This window comes from Trachemys scripta, chromosome 7 (assembly GCF_013100865.1).
Source record: "Trachemys scripta elegans isolate TJP31775 chromosome 7, CAS_Tse_1.0, whole genome shotgun sequence".
NCBI classification, from domain to species: Eukaryota; Metazoa; Chordata; order Testudines; family Emydidae; genus Trachemys; species Trachemys scripta.
Genome location: NC_048304.1, coordinates 85571818 through 85591577, shown reverse-complemented (window position 1 = coordinate 85591577; position 19760 = coordinate 85571818). Strand labels below are relative to the sequence as shown.

Here is a 19760-nt window from a genome sequence, read left to right as displayed (position 1 = left end):
GCCTGAGCACTACCGGCTTCACGGTTTGCCGGGCAGCCTCCAGACCCTGTGCCCCCGGCTGGGCGCTTCCCCTCCCGGGCTCCACCTGCGCTGGGGAAGCGCCGGCCGGGGGCGCAGGGTCTGGGGGCTGCCCGGCAAACTGTGAAGCCGGTAGTGCTCAGGCAGCCCTTTTCGCGTGGCTGGGAGTGGGAGGGAGGAGGGGGCGGAGTTGGGGTGGGGAAGGGGCGGAGTTGGGGCAGGGCTGGGGGTGGGAAATGGGTGGGGCCAGGGCCCCGTGGAGGGTCCTCTTTTTTCATTTGTTAAATATGGTAACCCTATATGTGCATGTTCTTAGTGTGGTGTAAACCAGGCTTATTTTGGTTTAGCTTAAAACCGTTAGGAATCAGTTTAACTAAACCAAAACAAGTGTGCCTACACTGGGTTTTGCACAAGTTTAATTATATCACTCTTTAAAAATATATCTTCTATCATTGCCACTGTTTAACATCCTAGCACTGGTACTGCGAGATTTCTTGATGTTCATCACCAGTGCAAATTCCTGGCATCACTGGGACAATCAATACAAGTGTAGAAATGTGAAAAACAGAAGCCATCTGCTTTTCCAAATGGCCTATGTGGATACGTGGAAAATTTGATCTCTTCGCTGCATTTAAGGTTGTTGACAAATTAGAAAGTATTCAGAAAAGTGATTATTTGATCATGATCGATAAGTACTACATGTAGAGAAAATTTCTGATAGTAGATGGTTCTTTAATTTAACAGACAAAGGCATAACAAGTTCCACTGTCTTGAAGTTAAAGCAAGACAAATTCAGACTAGAAGTAAAACATGTATTTTTAACAGTGAGGGTAGTTAACCATAAGAACAGCTTACATAGGGATCTGGTTTGTTATGTTACTTAATTTTTTGAATAAAGTTTAGATATCCTTCTAAAAGATGTGCTCTAGATCAACCAGAAGTTATGGGCTTAATGTAGGAATCACTGGGTGAAATTCTATGGCCTGTGTTATGCAGGAGGTCAAATTAGATTATCTTCATGTCTCTTCTGGCCTTAAATCTATGGATGAAATCCTGGCCCCATTGAAATCAATGGGAGTTTTGCCATTGGCTTCAGTCAGGTCAGCATTTCATCCTGTGAATTACTGCCACTATGACATTGCTCCTTCCTCCCTGCCCAGTGCACAATTACCTTGGAAGAAGAAGATTTTTGTCTTTAAGGTAAAATAATGAGTATTTTTCTGTTTCTTTATTAACCCGTAGTTTTCCCATAGTACAAATCTGGAAGCAGTATCACCCATTGTACTGAAACGTACAACTCAGAGCTCATGTATATGTTTGCAAACTAGGGCCTCGATGGGGCTGGAGTATACGAAAAGTGCTCCATTCAAAAATTCTCTGGGTGGTGTCAAATGAAAGTAAATAACTAAGTGAAGGTGTCCAAGCTGAATGCATTAATGTAAAGAGCTAGACCAGCTCTTTAAAAGGTGACCTGGGAAGGGAAAAAATTGGGCTTGTGCTCTCCTTACTGAAGTAATGTATGACGAAAGTCTGAAAGCTTTTGTGTGTAGGAGGGAGGGGATTGAAGAAGATGGCAGGTTTCTGCTTTTTTAGACCCCCTCCCCCCCCATTTTGTTTAAGCATTAGAAATTCAGGTCTTGTCTGCCCTGGCAGACTATGATGACTGAAGAACTAGTGAAATAACATCACAAAAGTCAAGTGTGTGAAAAGTAAGCAATTGAGAGGTGAAGGGAATTTTAGTCAGTGTTTAAAATTTTCTTAGTTGGGAGCTTTAAGTTACATTCCTGTGTCTGTATTTAGACACCTAAATAAGTGTATAGATTTTCAGTGGTGTTGGCCACGAAACGGCTCCACTGAGATCCATAGGAACTACTGAATGCTCAGCACCTTTTGGAAAATCTGGCCTCTGATTTAGGTACTTAAATAACTTTAGGCACCTACTTTCTTTTAAAATTTGACCTTTTAAATTTTTTGTAACACCTATTTAGAATCAATGACTAACGAACATTTTAGATAAAGTATGTCTTTTTGTTAGTGTCAAAAACTGCACCCTTTCCATTAGGTGTTTGAGCTTTTAGTAACCATACTGTGAGGGCTAGACTACTTAAGACAGTGCAGCTGGGCCACTGTAGTGCTTCAGTGCAGACACTAACTACGCTGACGGGAGGGCTTCTCTTGTCAGCCTAGGTACTCCGCCGCCCTGAGAACCAGTCTACTAGTGCTGTCTACCCTGGGGTTGGGTAGTTTAACAGCATGGCTCAGGGGTGTGGATTTTTCACACTGACCTTATTTCCTACTATAGACCAGGCCTGAGACTCTAGAGGGCTCTCCAATGAGGGAGAGGTAGACTTGCAATCACTGACATTTCTGAGGTAAAAATCAAACAGAAAACAATTATTTAACCACCCCCAGACAAACAGAAAGTTAGGCCCTCCCTTACTACATCAGAAAGGTGTTAAACACAGATACAAGCCCAATTTTTTTTAAAAAGAGCACACTTTTGCAGATCACCTTGACTCCTAGTCAGAAGTGATTATTCCTGGTGAACCTTTTGAAGTTATGAAAACTGTCTTTGGAAGTAGGGAATGGACAATATAAATAATAAATTCACCCCCACTCCACAAACTAGACCAAACCATGCTCTGTCTTTAGTGCTGGGACATTGGTTTCTGCATCTGAAATATCAGGGTCCCTCTTGGGGAATGGTTATATTCCAGTGGTAATTGCCATGATTGAGACAGCTGCTGTCAGATGGGAATAGCTGAAGGGTATGCATATATTGTGAAGCCTGTGAATTCTGGACTCAGATTGCCCCCATCCTTTTCCCTTTTTCTTTCCTCCTTCTGCCTCTTAGCTGCCATGGTTTCTCTGCATGGGGGAGATTTTTGCAGGAATTTACTAGTGTACCCTTTTGTTCTTTCCTGCTGTCTCCACACACTGAACTTCAGAACGTCTGGCTTCTGGGTTGCCGTTGATGTGTTAATCTCAGTCCGTGGTTTGGTCAGATGGACGTGCACAGAAGAGAATGGAATTTTTGTGCATTCTTGATAGATTACGGCTGATTTTTCAGCTTTTGCAGCTTTGATGTTTTGCTTGCTCATTTTTCTTTACTGAATAATAATAATAATAATAATAAAGTGAATTTAGCAACAGTAAGAAGAGAATTTGTTCATATATGTACTGGAAAAAGTAGCCAGAGGGAGCTCCTCTCCCTGGAGTAATAACTGGACCACTTTTGCCATCCTTACCAAAGGACAGGAGAGTGAAAATATCCCAGGTAATCTTATGACGTTGATTTGATAATGTCACCATTAAATCAACTGCTTTGCCTGTAAGGGTGCCATGGGAGGGAAACTTGCTGCAGAGATATTTCTGCCACCGCTAGTCGAGTGCTTTTTGGACTAAGCTAAAGGAGACTTAGCATCTTTTGATGGTGGGAGGAGCTACTCACTAACTGGCTTTTGATTTCTAACAAGGACTTCCATGAGAAAGTTTGGGATGGATGCAGGCTAGGATGTGGGGATAATTAAAGTGTTTGTCCCACCTTTTTAGAGCTAAGAAATAATTGTATACATTTGCGTTGTGTGGCCATAATTGCAGAGATATCTTTGTTGTGTGGGACCATGTTATCTGACTATTGGATCTGGCAAATCTGGAGTTTTCTGTGGTAGCACCACAGCATCCTGCATTAGTGGGTCGCTTGGGAGCATCTTGAGCTATTTCTTTCAAGCGTTTGAGCAGATATCCGACAACCAGGCACAACTCTACAACAATCTAATATAGTGGGTACCCCTAAAGGTCAAAACTCGCTAACCTCAATTTCTCGTTTTGTGTATCTGGGGGGTCATGGCCACAGCTAGCATGGAGGGAGGTCCAAGTCCCAGCCTCCCAGGATAGTGTGGAAATATGGTGTGTATTGTATCTTAATTTTAAAAACCTGAGTATGGATAGGAAGGAAACTAAGGACCCATCTATCATACAAGTACAACTAGGTGTTTGCAAATATTCTGAGAACACCTTTATCTGTTAGGTGTGTTTGTAACCATTTGTGGCCCACAACAGCATTTTTCACAACACAACCATGTGTCATCTGAGTTTGTGTATCCACACCTACAACACTGGTTAATGATGTTTGCATCTGTGCCTGCTGGGAAAATCTGAGCAGCTATCCTATATTGCCTGGTGCATGCACAGAGTGGTGTCAGCAGCACATGCAGCAGTGTGCTCTGGGATGTCCTGCCTAACTGCTTACACAGGCATACGTATAGGGTCTCATTCACATGGCAAAACAGGTTACAGGAACACACATGTGCTGGCTTAGGCCCCTTGCAAGGGTGAAACATGGTGAGTTGCCATGGTTACAAACTGAGTAGAGACTAACCACTAACTGGTTACAAACATAGTTAAAAATTGAATTGCAGACAATGCTTTAATCGTAACTTTGGGGTGATAGGGTTTGGCAACACCCCTGTTTACCTCTTCAGATCATGGCTTCGTGTATACATATGTGCATGTGTGTGTGTATATATAAAAATGTTTGTAACATGAATTTCCATTTCTTCTGCATGCATTTTCTGCTGCTTATCTTTCCTGGCTTATACATGTGGCGAGTATCCTTAGAGGTTAATAGCTTTCTTGTCCTGGAAGTAGTTTTTCGATTAAGATGATTTTATCTTTTGTCTGCCAGGAGTTTTGTTAATGGGGCCTTGCTAGGGTAACTTTCTTTCAGCACACAGCATAGGTGTACTCCCCCTTCCCTCCCACCCATAAAATAACGCACACTAAAAATCCCAAAACCCTCCCTCCCCCAAATGTTACTGTTGAAAACGAAGCCCCCGGTAGTTTAAAATGGCTTGGCTATTTGTACCTCTCTAAACAAACAGAACAGGAAACAATACAACTCTTCAAACAAGTCTGGGCTGGGTCAAGTCTCTAGGGGATGAGGTCATGTTGAGGAAATGAGGGAGATAGAGTGCAATCCATTAAACTGAAAGGATGCTTGTTGGGGCAGTGAGGCAGAGACAGGCTGCTTCTTTCTTTCTCCCCCCCCCCCCCTTCCCCTTCTCTCTTTTTTTATGAGGTATTAAACTGCCCCTTGAAAGCATTCTCCTCCTCCCCATTATTCCCAGGCACAAAGGGCTTTTTGAGGCTTCTCCTTTATCAGGACTTTGGCATCTCTCATATCCAAGCAATCAACTTTTTCTGTGCAGCAGTTCTACTCATTTGACGCAGGGAAGGTTTTGTAGATGCATGCAAAGGTTGGTTGAGTTGGTACACTCTCGACATCTCTCAATACAGAGATTAAACTTGTGTGTGTGTGTGTGGAGTGTAAGGGGGTGGCGGGGCTAGCTGAACTGCACATTTGTACAAGCTCTGCAGAGGTAGGCAGTCCAGGAAGTCCCAGTGCACTTAAACATAAAACTCAAACAACATTATTTCATTTGCCTGGAATTAAGATTACTCATGTGCAACTCTCAGTAACAGTCAATGAAAATCAAGAAAATCACTGGTCAAGGCAATTTTCATTCATGTGCATTAACCCTCCACAATCAATATATGTTGGAAGTGTAAGAAGGGAGCTCACTGTGGAAGTGAGAGGTCTGGGTGGGTGTTTAGGTGTTAAAGGCTTTTAGATGTCCCCCATCACTGTAGAATGGGCATGGATCAGCGTTTATGTCATGCTCCCAGTCAGTACCTGGCCCGGGCCAGGGAAGCTGATGATCCAATCAGCGGACCAAATTTGGGGATGAATCCTGGTCACGTGCCACCTGATGCATGTTGCGCATATGCTAAGAAGACTGTAGAATCAGAGCACCTGTAATACCAACATTGATGCATCCTCCACACATGTAACAAATGCTCTGTTAACATCTTAAACTATCACATGATGCTCAAATCCTACATTTTAAACCCAAGTTAGAATTCTTTTCAAACATGTAAATGACGGGCTCCTAGCCGCAGGAGCTGAAAGGGAGCAAACTCCATTCTGCTTTCTTGGCCAGTTTAATCTTTTGGCATCCAGGTGGTCAGACTTCCCATGGTGATGTAGCATGATAGGATGTCATGAATTCTGCCAGCAAGAGTTAACTGGGACAAACTAAAAGGGTGATTGGGAGAAATATGCTAAATGTGAAGCAGCATATTTGTCAATTTTCTCCCTACTCCACTGTTTTCTGTAGCAGACTGTTGTTCTCGCTTCACGCAGTTGTACCCATTGCAGTGTGAATGTACCCCATTGCACTTCCCACCTGGGGAGTTAAATTTAAAGCTAAAAAGTTAAATATTCTGGCAAATTTCAGCCTCTCCCATGTCTCAACCCTTCAAAGGCTTGATCTTAAAACTAACTGAATGCATACTGTACATGAACACAAATCAATTCTGAATGCTTCTCTGTAGTGAGGCCTAGTCTGAAATACTCTCCCCCTATACAAAGCCATAGGTTTGTTTCCTCTAAATGCACTTCTTTATAAAAGTCACTGTTCTATTTTTTTAAGGACTTACTAGGTACCAAAGACCCTTTTCATAAGCAGAATTCATTGTATAGGGAAGAATAAGCTTGATTTGAACAGCATAAACTCTGAGTCTGAAACTGCAAACCACAGGTCTAATTTCTCCAGGGAGAAAATACAAACTCTATTTCTTAAATGTCATTCATACATTTTATTTTTGTATATATGCGTGTGTGTGTGTGTGTGTATATATATATATATATATATATACACACACTGAACTGTCTATAATGAGCCACACCAAAACCCTGGATCCAAACAGCCTGAACTTTGGAAAAGTTCTGATCTGGAAAGAAACATCATAAATAAATGATTTATTAATTTATTTGAATTTATATAAATCAGACATTAGAAAAACATACATACTCTGGTCTCTTTGCTTCATATTAACAAGACAAATACTACACCAGCAAAATTAAACCTAGCAACTTTCCCCCAAACCAGAAAATAAAATAAAAACTAAAACTACCCAAGTCCCAGCCCTGAACACATCTTTCCCTCCTTGGAACCTGGGAAAAGAGATTAGCTTTGGAATATTCCCTGAAGGCCAACAGATTCAGGCTATATTGGTTTAATGTGGTTCCCTGCGCCTTAAGGGGACAGTGGCCTGGAGCTGGCCCGCCCCATACAGTTAGCCCTGCTTGCCACATCTGGGATGGAGTGTGGGGTTTAATTAGTAGAACCAGCTGAGTGTGAAGGAGCTGATTCTCCTATGACAAGCAGCAGGAAGCTGCAGAGAGAGAGAGGTGCCCTGGGAGAGAGACAAGAGTGAAGCTGGAGTCAGAGACTTCAGCAGAAGTTTGTGAGGGCAGGGATTGGCTACTGGGCAGGAGGCGGCTCTAGCAGGGGACTCTGAGGATATGTCTACACTGCAGTTAAACACCGATGGCTGGCCCATGCCGGCTGACTCAGGCTCGCAGGACTCAGGCTAAGGGACTGTTTAATTGTAGTGTAGATGTTCAGCCTTGGACTGGAGCCAGAGGTGAAAATAAGCCAGTCCGGCGTACTGGCAAGAGCCGGTCCGCTGTGCCAGACCTGACCTGCTTCCCCAGGTTGGCGATTTTAAAGGGCCTGGGGCTCCTTGCAGCGGCCGGAGCCCCAGGCCTTTTAAATGGCCGCCCAAGCCTGGCTGCCGGAGCCCCGGGATAGCGGCGGCAGGGCTCCATCTGCGATTTAAAGGGCCCGGAGCTCTGCTGCAGTAGCGGTGGCCAGAGTCCCAGGCCTTTTAAATTGCCCCTGAGCCCCAGGGCTCCCAGCCACCTCTGCAGCTGGTAGCTCTGGGGGTGATTTAAAGGCCCCAAGGCTCCCAGCCGCAGCCAGAGCCCCTGGATTTAAAGGTCCCACCTCTTCCGGTTGAGGCCACACCCCTGCTCAGGACTCCGGCGTACTGGTAAATCCTTTAACTTACTTTCACCCCTGACTGGAACCCAGACTAAGGGACCCTGTGAGGGGGAAGGGTCCAAGAGCCCAGGCTCCAGCCTGAGGCCAAAACATCTACATCTCAATTAAACAGCCCCTTAGCCCAAGCTCTGCAAGCTTGAGTCTGCTGGCATGGGCTAACCATGGGTTTTTAACTGCAGTGTGGACATACCCTGAGAGCACGTCTGCACTGCTATTTTTAGCCCCAGGATGTGATCCCTGTGAGCCCTGAGTCAGTTGACATGGGCTCTGAGACTCACTGCTGAGTTTGTTTGTTTGTTTTTTTTTCCCCAGTGTATATGTACTCTGTCATTCGGGACAATCCAGGCAGGGTATGACCTGGGAGACCCCAGCAGGAAAGGGTGGAAGTGTGGACTTGGGGAAGCTTTGAGAACTTTATGTTGGGTCTGATTTTGTTATTTTAATAAATCCAGTCCCAAAGAGGGGTGTGGATGAACCAAAGAGTTGTTTTGATAGTTTGATTTTAGGGGCCCTGAGCTGAAGAGGGAAACTGAGGCAAGGTGCCTACAGAGTGACTCTAGCCACGAGAGGGTGCTTGGGAGGTGTCCAGCCCGTTTACAATTAGACTGGGATGTACTGAATTCTGAGAGTTCACAGAGAAAGCCCGGTCAGCTGCTCCAACTTTATTAAACTAAAAGTGTTCCAGACTGAGCACCTCTAATTGTAACTATGGTGATATCAGCTGGAAGAGAGACCTTATTGTTAGTGTACATGTGTGCGTAGGGCTCTATACATTTATAAAATCTTGTCCATTCATCTGTGGTGCATCACAATTGGACCTAGGCATCAAATACCAAAATAAAATTGAAGATGCAGTGTCTGCAAGTGACACATACTCTTCAGCTGCTGTAACTTAGTGACATTCGATTTGAATTGCTCTTAAATTTTGTGCAAAATATTGTTTTAGACGTTAACATTGAAGGGAAACTGGGAAGACACTAAATTTGCACCTAAAGAGCCTCAGTATGGTGAAAAAGGATCTTCCAAGATTAAGCAAACAATGAGGAGGCAAGTGGCGTGTACGTGTGTGGTGTTTAGTTATTGAGTCATTCTGAGCAATGTAAGAAGGTAAAATAGAGTGGACAAAGGGAGGAGAGGGGACTGGGACTCTCTCTCTCTCTCTCTCTCTTTTTTTTTTTTTTTTTTTATCTGTGCTTTGGGATTAGCCTCTCTCTCATTTGTGTAGGCAGTAAGTGGGGAGTCTCTGGCTTGTGTGCTGTGGGAAAACCTCCTCCCCTCTCTGTTTCAATTAGCCCTGCTAATTCATATTGGCATGTTTGATCTTTTCGGAGAGAGATGAAAGGGGCATCTGCCAACTCTGGTTACAATCAGAGCCTGCCCAATCTCGATTGAAGGGACTGTGCTGGAAAAGGACATTCATCACTTGAGGGGAGGGAGGGGGAAGAGAAAAACGCCACCAGTGCCCTGCCCAAATCAGGGGTGTAGAATGCAAGGGGAGGAAGGAATGTTATCTGCGCTGCCTTACCCAACATTCTCTTTGAAAACAAAATCAGAGTTGAAATGTGCTCCGCTATGTTCAATCTGAAATGTCTGAGGGAAATGGCACCTCATTTATTTCCCTGTTTTCATTGTCAAACGGTGGGAGTGGGGAGGGAGAGGCAGCCTAAGTACTTCTAGTGCCCTGAGCAAAACTGAATTACAGAGCTAGTCTTGCCCACCCTCTTTCCTCCCCCCTATTTGTGTGGTTAGACATGAGAGTACGAAGCAACAGATCTTTGCTACCCAAATGAAGCATTGGGATTCCACTTCAAAGGTGCCAGCAGAAGCCCCTTCGTGCTCTTAGAGCCTGTTTACGCACACAAGTTGTACTTGTATAATTAAAGCAGTACAACCCGCTAGTGTGTCTCTACCAGTAAAAGCTGCTTTATAGCTATTCTTTTACAGGCAGGGGAACAAGCTATACTGGTATGTTATCTTTATACAGATAAAACTGCGTCCACACAAAGGATTGTACTAGTATAACTCTAGTGGTATAAAATCACACCTCTAACCAAAATTGTACTGTTGGTACAATTTTATAAAACTTCTACACCTCTACCCTGATATAACGCGGTCCGCTGGAGCCAAAAAATCTCACCGCATTATAGGTGAAACCGTGTTATATCCAGAGGTTAAAGTAAGCTGGTATGGTCAGGCTTCCCTGGCGGTGATTTAAAGGGCCCGGTGCTCCAGCCACTGCGGGGAGCCCCGGGCCTTTTAAATCACAACCGGAGCTCCGGCAGCGGGGCTCCGGCGGCGATTTAAAGGGCCCGGGGCTCCCTGCTGCTTTACCGCATTATATTCAAATTCATGTTATATCGGGGTAGAGGTGTACCAGCGTAGCTATGTTGGTCAGAAATGATGCTGATGTGTCTATCTCCCCAAAGCGCTCCTGCCATCAAGAGTGTCTAAGCTTTTTCTGCCTTATACGTTCCTACGTGGAAACTGGAGAATGCACGTCATATAATTCTCTGCCCTTGCATTTGCATAGAGGGATTTCATTATTCCTAAACACCCTTAGTGGATGGGAGGGCCTTGTCTAGTCTGGAGTAGCTTGTCTAGCTTGTTCTATTGGCAAACTGCACTCACATCTGTGTTTTTTTTTTTTTTTATACTAATATTTAAATTTCCCTTGCCTTTGCTTCCTTTCCACTCTTAAGCGGCTCTAAAGTGAGAGGTTCAGTCTGTGCCCTGGGGATTCGTTTAGAATGTTTTTTGTTTTCCTGGCTCATAACGCCACCTGCACTAGGTCATTTCAGGCATCATAAAACGAGGGGGTTCAGCGCTCAGAGCTAGAGAGAAGAACAAGGTGCACTAGCATCATGAGCCCCCTCACCACTTACAGCCACTAAAAATTCCACAGCACTTTTAAAGAGTAGTGTGTTAACCCTGGTGCCCTGGCCAGATTCCAGCCTGGGTCATTATACGTTTTGAGGCCTGATTCTCCTTTTACTTACACTAGTAAATGAAGTTATACTGTGAGAGGAGAAGCAGGCCCTTCCTGTCTAAAGTCCTTCTTTCATTTCCGTTGGATACAGTATCCCCCTCACCTCTCCTAAAATGTTAGGTAGCATCACTTAAATAGTGGCATGATTCCACACTAGAAGTGACAGTGGCAAGTGAATGATCCCTGTATATTACCTCTGTAAAGTGCTTGAGATGTTTCAGAATGAAAAATGCTATACAAATATAAGCAAGGCCCTAGGTCCTATGCAGCAGGAAGGCAAGGATTCAGGAGTGTCTTCCTAAGCCTCCCCATCCCCCGGGCAGTGTAGAGAAGTACAAAACAGGCTGTACAGTATACCTTATTTTAGCATTTGATATTACATTAATGTTGCACTACTCTTACATATTCAGTGTACTGCTGATTTTATTTTTATATTGATAGTGCAAGATTGCATTGTGGAAGTTATGGGGATGAGGAGGAAGCTGAGAGTTTTGGTATCTGTGTAGGGGACAGATGGGGTGGGAGCTAGTAATATGGAGAGAGATGCACTTCCTCTTTCTCTTTTGCCTTCTAGACAGGTAGGGTGACCAGACAGCAAGTGTGAAAAATCGGGACGGGGGTAGGGGTTAATAGGAGCCTATATAAGAAAAAGACCCAAAAATCGGGACTGTCCCTATAAAATCAGTCACCCTATTATAGACAAGGGTGAAAGTCACTTTGAATTTGGGGAGGGAGAACTAAATTCCTCATTTCCTACTCCAGCAAGCATCCACTGTATCTTGGCCTACTCTCTGCTTCTACTCCCAACAGTGGAATAGTACAAACTAATGTGTGAAATAGTTAACAATGATGACATATAATATACCTTCATTAGGGTTCAAAGTGAGATGGATGGGAGGAGTTAACACTTCTCAGAGTTCTTGTTTCAAGCAGTGAGCAGTTTCAGGCAGGTCTGACTGCATTGGTATATTAATTTTACATTTTGCAGGCTTTCTTTGTGAGCATAGCAAGTAGAGACTTAATTTTTTAAAAATAAATGAAAAATGAGATTCTGGAGCTAATTCAAAGAAAAAACTGCCCTGGGTCTAGGGTTCGCTGTACCTCAGTTCCCTTTCTGGTCTCTCTAAATCACCCCCTCAGGGGATAGGCCTCTTGCTCTGACCAGTTTTGCATGGAATTTTGCAGTTCTCCCTCTCTTAGGCCAGGCTCCGGTCATGATATCTTGTGCACACCAACTGCTTATCACACCGCAAATCTGATTAGGTTCCAGGCACCTGCGTTTCTTCCCTTTGGGAATCTGTGACCAGTGCTATTGAACAACAGCCTTCTTAAAGTATTTTTATTTAGTAGTTGGAACAAAGCATTAGAGAAACAAGAAAAGATTTTAAAACAACTAAACTGCTGACGCACACATTTAGTCTGATTACAGGAATAGAAACAGACCCAACTCACATTCTCTTAAACCACCAGGATCTTTCTGTGCATGTCTGTCTCGATCTCTCTCTCGCTCTGACTGGTTCCTTCTGACAGGTTCAACAAAGTGCCACCCTCCCCGTGTGGGGTCTGGGTCAAATTACCATATTGCTGAATCATTTTTTTGTTTATGGGCCCAGGTGTGAAATATCCTGGTGCCTGACAGTCGGTTTTTCTAGTCAATTGAGCATGCAATAGGGCCTCTCTGGGAGAATGCCCTCTTGATGGCTGCTGCAGTGTTTGGACAGTTAGATCCATTCAGTCTCAATGGGTTATAATCCCTAGCCTGATGCCTGCCTGTCTCCTGTGGGTGAGTGTGTTGGAACTGTCTGCTCTCCTTTGATAGTCTAACACACCATCTTAGAAGTCAAGCACATAGAGCATATTATGATTACAGACTGAAATGCGCAATTGATAGAGACACTCTGGCCATATATCATCACAGAAGGACAATTATGTGACTGATTACATGACCATGTAATCACATTATGCAGGAGGACCTGAATACAAGATGGTATGATGATCATCATTTTCAGCACCTTGGAGCACAATGAACCTACTGATAGGATTAAGAAGAAGGGTTCTAAAGTGATATTTATTGTCTAAACAGTAAGGAAACATCACGAAGGATTGACCTAATGCTGACCATTATTGAAATGATTTTTGGCCTGTTGAATTTTGGCAAAGGGGAAAGTTATGAAAAAGTCCTTATTTTATTCATGTGCAAAGGAGTGCCCTCTACATTATAGAATAAAATAGCAGCTCCTCTGCTACACTCTTCAGTAAATCACTAATTAGGTGCAAGATGGCAGCTAGCTTCCCAGGCTGACAGCAGCTGGGTGGAGAGACAGAGACAGATGAAGGGTGTGTGTGGAAGTGGAAGTTCTGGGAAAGGATAAGATCAAGTCACTCGGAGCATCTCGGTGCTGAATTAGAAACAGGCATTGAGACAGGAGCTCAAACAAGCAGCTGGTTATTCACTGCAGCAGCTTTGTTAACTGAAACATACACTGAGCATGATACTCCTCTTGCTGATATCAGTAAAGGCGGATAGAGGTAAACTTACCCGTACAACCTTAACTTTAGCATTTCCTGACTGAGTGGTTCACTTTGCACAAAGTGCAGAATCTGGTTTGTGTCTATAACCTCTTCAGTAAGAATCCTGATTACCAAACATTTGAGACCTCTGGTCTCACTTGTTTGGTAGAAGACTTCTCCCTATGCCAACCTCTGTCTTTCACCGAAATGTGTGGACTCTAAATTGTTAGCCTTTCTTTCTTAAGAAACACTCTGACACACTGGATAACTTCCTATATGAGTCTTTATCTTCCCACTGAAACCAAACAGCATTATGTGGATGTGGCTACATGGCAAACCCTGTCTATATTCACTCTTAGCGCCTTTCTCTAAACGACCGGTTTCAGAGTAGCAGCCGTGTTAGTCTGTATCCGCAAAAAGAAGAACAGGAGTACTTGTGGCACCTTAGAGACTAACAAATTTATAAATTTGTTAGTCTCTAAGGTGCCACAAGTACTCCTGTTCTTCTTTTCTCTAAACGGAAGCTTACCTGTTGTTTTTTCCTGAGTACAATAGCTGTAATGCATTTGTTGCCTATGTAAGTGCTGACAGCGTCTGAAAATCGGTTTGTTTGTTTGTTTTTTTAAATCAGTGTATAAGACCATGAATAATAAGTGAACTATCTAATAGCTTTTTATTTGAAAGATGTTGACTATTTATCTAGTTGACAACCCTGGGGTGATACATTGGTTATCTTCCATCCCCATGGATAACACAGAGTGCTTCTCCTAATGAAGAGGCTGTCATGCATTATCAGGCTGCAGGAGCTGTCTGTTCAGAGAGTCCAGGCATTAACAGAAAAGGAATTGATTGTAACAGGACTCTTTCCTTAGCATGCCCACAGCAAGGGCAGTGTATGTACACTATTTAAATCTGTCTCCCTTCCACCCCTGCTCACTTTACATATCCATGAGGGGGGATGGTTGAGGCTAAGTCTGAGGTACTTCAGGGGAGGCATGTGCCTGGCTTATGGATAAAAGGAAATCTTTGGGCTGAAGTGCTGTCAGTCCCTCTCTGCCCTTTTCATAAGCACTACATTTTTTGCAAAAACAAGGCAACATTGTAACTTTCCCAGAACTCCGCCAAAGCTAACAAACCCTGCAAATGCTAACACAAACAGTTAAAAAGTGGCTTATAAAATGTTTAAGCACCAGATGTAGGAAAGTACGAGGTTTTATTTGTTACCATATGTATGACCATAGTTCAAGCTTTTGTTAGGTTAAGTATGCACTGGACCTGTCACAGCTCCTCTGACTACCCGCTCTTAGAACAACCACAGCTCCTTTAGCTACCCAGATATCTGTTGGAAAAGTAATATGGTAAAACACAAAATTTCAAATAAGTTCTCGGACTATATTGGGGACAACTTTTTGTTTGAGAAGGCACAGGAAGTAACCAGGGGAACAGCCATTTTAGACTTCATTCTGACCAACAGTGAGAAATCAGTTGTGAATCTGAAGGTGGACGGCAACTAGGGTGAAAGTGATCGTGACATGATAGATTTCATGATTGGAAGGAAAGGAAGGAGTGAGAGCAGCAGAATAAGGACAGTGGACTTAAAAAAAACAACAACAGACTTTAACAAACTCAGAAAACTGGTAGGTAAGGTCCCATTGGGAAGAAAATCTTAAGGGATAAAGGAATTCAGTAGAGCTGGCAGTTTCTGAAGGAAATAATATTAAAGGCACAACTGCAAACTATCCTGATACGAAGAAAAGATAGGAAGAACAGTAAGAGGCCAATATGGCTCCATCAGGAGCACTTTAGTGAACTGAAAATCAAAAAGGAATCCTACCAAAAGTGGAACATGGATATATTGCTAAGGAGGAGTACAAAAGAATAACACAAGTAGGGACAAAATCAGAAAGGCAAAGGCACAAGATGAATTGCACCTAGAAAGGAATATAAAAGGCAATGAGAAAAGTATATTCAAATATATTAGGAGCAAGAGAAAGTTGAAGAATGTGTAGGTCCTCTACTTAGCAGGAAAGGAGAAGCTAATAACTGATGACATCAGGAAGGCTGAGGTGTTTAATGGCTTTTTTGCTTCAGTCTTTACTAAAAAAAGGTTAATGGTGATTAAATACAACTAATATTAACAACAAGGGGGAAGGGACACAAGCCAAAATAGGGAAAGAACAGGTTCAAGAATATTTAATTAAGTTAGACGTATTCCTGTTGGTAGGGTCTGATGAAATTCATCCTTGGGAATTTCAGAAATGAGCTGAAGCAATCTTGGAACCATTAGCAATTATCTTTGAGAGCTCATGGAGGATGGGTGAGGCCCCAGAGGAGTGGAGAAGGGCAAACAAATTTCTACCTTTCATCCTGAAAAAAAGTAGATGTATTGTTTTGTTGGTGGCATTATTAGATATTGTGTGACCCGGTATTTCCAAAGGTTTGGCTTTTGGTGATTTATTTGTTTTGGTTTTCAGTGGGGGTTGTGCCAGGTTGGTGAACCATGCTAGTACTGCTGAAAGGAGCTGTTAGGAGAGCAGACCAGAGGTGCTGCAGTGTTGCTAAAGATTCCTGTAATAGGAGCAAGTTTTGCACAAAGCAGACGGAGAGAAAAATCTCTTTTTTTCTTTTTTTGCTTTCTTACCCTAGTGATTTGCAGAGCTGCAGCAACGGACATCTGCCGCCTTCCCCCATTACTCACATCATTGTCCCTACCGTTGTATAGAAAGCACATTTCTGTAAGAGTTGCAAGGGCAACGGGAATGACATTCTGGTAAACTTCTGTGCTCAATACAATCCAGCCTGTATACTCAGAGGAATTTAAGACACTTCCTTTTCCCTTTCTCCCTCTTTTGCTTTCAGGTGGCAGCCAAGGCTGGAGTTTACGAGATCCTGAATCAGCTGGGGTTTGCTGAGTTTGAGAACCTAGAAGACAAGTCTCTCTCCAACCTCCGCTATCGCTGGCAGGAACAGAGCCGTAGCCAACTTCCATTCCGAGGGGAGTTCATTTAGGACCCAACGCTGTGAGGCACCTTGGGAATTTCTACGTTTCTCCAGACTTAGCTGGTTCTCTTGCTTTTTATGGGTGGGGGGAGGGAGAATTTGCCTTAAGGAAAGACTTTGTTTCCAGAAAGATTGGAGGGGGATGGGACACACCTTAAACTGACTTTAAAAAACAAAAATTTATAGTGTTCTGTTAGACACAATAAAAAATATTGTAAATTAAATAACAGGTGTCTAATTGAAAACATTGTGTAACCTTTAAAAAAAAATCTCTGAAATGTTTAAAACATAATCTTTTGAATTTAGTGAATGTATTAGCAGCAAGTGCCAAATTTTTCATGGCCTTCCTCACTTTCCCACTTTAGCAGTGCAGACTATGCACTATATATAGAGAGAGTCATATAAATGTAAAAGAATTTGCAGGCCAACTTGGGATTCATGAAGAATCCCATAGGCACTAGAATGAGATCTGGATTTTTATGTTTGTGCATATTTATTACACTTTTTAAAATTAACTTTATTAACAAACTGGAGGTGTTTGAGTAAAATATAAGCCAATAACTTCCCACAGCCCTGCTACAGTCAAAAGCCTTGTTTCCAGTGCCTGGTCGCTTCTGTTGCAGTATGGCACCAAAGTTTCTGTTTAGCAAAAAGCCACATTTTGTAGATCCAGAAATAAAAGATGAAATCTTGGTCCAACTGATATCAACAGGATTTTTGCCATTGAAATCAGGATTTCACACAATGTATCTAAAGCAATTAAATAAAACCTTCACAGAGGAAATAATAAAAAAGAAGGGATTGGAAAGATTAAAAAAGAAAACGAATCAAGAGTGTTCAGATAAGGAATAAAGTCGCATTCCCATTATCACATCTGAGGGAGAGGCTGGTTGCAGAAGTTTGGTGAGCAGAAAAGGAATAGTCCAGAGCTAGTATGAATAGGATGACAAAATAAGATATGAAGTACAAATGCACAAGCATGCAGTCTTCTCTTTCCGAATCGGCTTTCATCGGTTGCCAGCAGTTCAGAAGGTGCATACATCAGAAATTAAAAAGTGAATTTTTTGAAAACATTAAAATATCAAGAGGTGTGTTTTATATTTGGAATTGTTTCTATTGCTACTCCAAAATCCAAGCACCAAGGCTTCTGTTTATTAAGCATTTTATTTTTGGCTTCTTTCTGGTGGAGCATTTTGTTTTGTTTACTTTTTATAAATGCAAAGCATCAGATCAAGTATTTTACATCTCCAGCAGGATATTTTAGGGTTTGAATTATTTGCTGGTGATATAACTGAATAGATAAATTGGTAACTTGCAAGAGGCAGTCACAATTTCTTTTTCTTTTCTTACCTCTAACAGCCATCTGACAGCATAACATGTTTTCTCATCCCCTATCGTAACTGAAAGGTGGTTATGTTGAAGTGACATAAAACCAAATTAAACTTGCTCATTGAAGGTAGTTTATGGCACCCAGTATCCAAAGAACTTTGAAACAGCCCTGTTCTTTATTGATTTCTGTTACAAACAGATGTATACCAATTTTTGTATTCAGTTCCTTTCCTTTCTTATAATGGAACATATACTGTATTTTTTTGCAAAACTACTGTACAGCTGTATGCCTCCACTTTGTTTCTAAATTTTACGTGATCTTTTGGGTTTCTCTATGTGTGTGTTTATTTCATTAAGGTTAAAGATCTTTGTGGGGAGTAGGGGGTGCCTAAATACCTTTCAGGATCTGTGCCTAAGTGTTCCCTGATTCGCCAAAACAGTTTTTTAAGGAATTCTTGTGACTAACCTGATAACTTCATGTTTTATAGAGTGCTACTAACAAATCTACCATATTACAGGTTTCCCGAAAGTTGTACCTTTAACATTTCTTGTAACTGGGCAAAGACCATTGTGTTTCTCCAAATGGACATTTTGTTCCTTAAAGGTATGATGTCTGGGGTGAATTCTGACTCCATTGAAGTCAGTGCAAAACTCCCAGTGACTTCAGTGGAGCCATGATTTCACCCCTCATGTCCACATTTCCATAGGCCATGAGCATTCGATTTATGGTTTCAGAAAACCTCTCTCTTGTACAGAATGTTGTCGAACTAGCTATTGAAATTATACACTTACTAGAAACTGGGCTTTCAGTAAATGAAAAATTACTATAATCATTTTGATAGTGCTTTTGTTATGTTCTCAAATCCTAAAAGAAAATCTGACAATGTAATCTGCAACCTTGCCCCTATGATTCACTAGTTAGCACTAACCTAGGCTACTTTACTGATCACATTCCTTGCCAATTTCCCTGCTTCTCCTTTAATTGAAAAGTAACTTTTTGTTTAGATTTCCCATTTGTTCAATCCAATGAAACTTCTGTGATTCTCTTACCGTTTGTCCACTTTCATTTCTGATCTCTTTGCAACAACCATTCCCAGACAAGGAGATATTGCTGTACCAAACTGTCTTAGCGCTATTCATTCATCATTCCCTTGGGCCACAAAGCATTCATTACGGGCCATCTCCATAGCAGGTGTGTTATATTTCCATTCTCTTCTCCACAGTTCCAGCATTCTGTGATTCTTCTTTTCTGCCTTTGGTGTTTTTAGCCCCCTGTGTTTTTCCTGTTTAATTTTTTTTCCTGCTAAACAGCTTTGAGTGACTATTAAATGGCAGATTTACTATAGGTATTTCTTAACTGAGTTCTTCCATGTTAGTGAAGAAATAGGTTAAGCATAGGAGTTCAGATTTTTTAGACTTCGATATGCACATTCCCCATAGTGTGTTTAATAGTATGAAGCTGAGACTGATTCGTATTATAAAATTGGCAGCTTAATGCTGCTCAGAGGGGAACAGGCCTCATACATTCTTCCTCTTTGGAATTTACCCATCCCAGTGTACTTCTATTTTTGACTGCCAGCCAGGATATGGTGTGCTTCATGATAAAAACAAAGTCTTGGTAGGGATTTTAAGTTGGGAAATCCTAAATCTTCCATTTTCTGTGGCAAGAGTCAAGTGTGGGAAGTGACAAAAAGTCCTTATAGACCAACAGATGTATTGGAGCCTAAGCTTTTGTGGGTGAATGCCCACTTCATCAAATGCAACCTGGGAAGACAATTCTACTAAAAGTTTGGGATATCTTATTCACTTTGGGAAAGAAATACTTAAATCATTCAGCAATGAGATCAAAATATCTATCCATCTTGTTTAGTAGAGTCTGCTAATCTGTAGGACCTTTGTCTTGTTCCATTTGATATGTGTGGGGTATTCACAGCTCACTAAACCTAATTGTATTGAATGTAGAGACTGGATTTATAATGATTTTTTGTGTGTGTGTGAATTGAGAT

At 42.2% G+C, this 19760-nt stretch overlaps 1 protein-coding gene across 3 annotated transcripts in view; it reads left to right on the top strand.

Moving 5' to 3' along the window:
* PALD1 (phosphatase domain containing paladin 1) overlaps nucleotides 1-18803 on the top strand; it is a 187857-nt gene extending 169054 nt beyond the window's left edge. For all 3 annotated transcript variants that reach the window (XM_034775850.1, XM_034775851.1, XM_034775849.1), the window contains exon 20: nucleotides 16285-18803. In XM_034775850.1, coding sequence (XP_034631741.1) covers nucleotides 16285-16434 — 150 coding nt within the window. In that variant the 3' untranslated portion in view covers nucleotides 16435-18803. The remainder of the gene's footprint in view (nucleotides 1-16284) is intronic.
* Nucleotides 18804-19760: the final 957 nt, after the last annotated feature.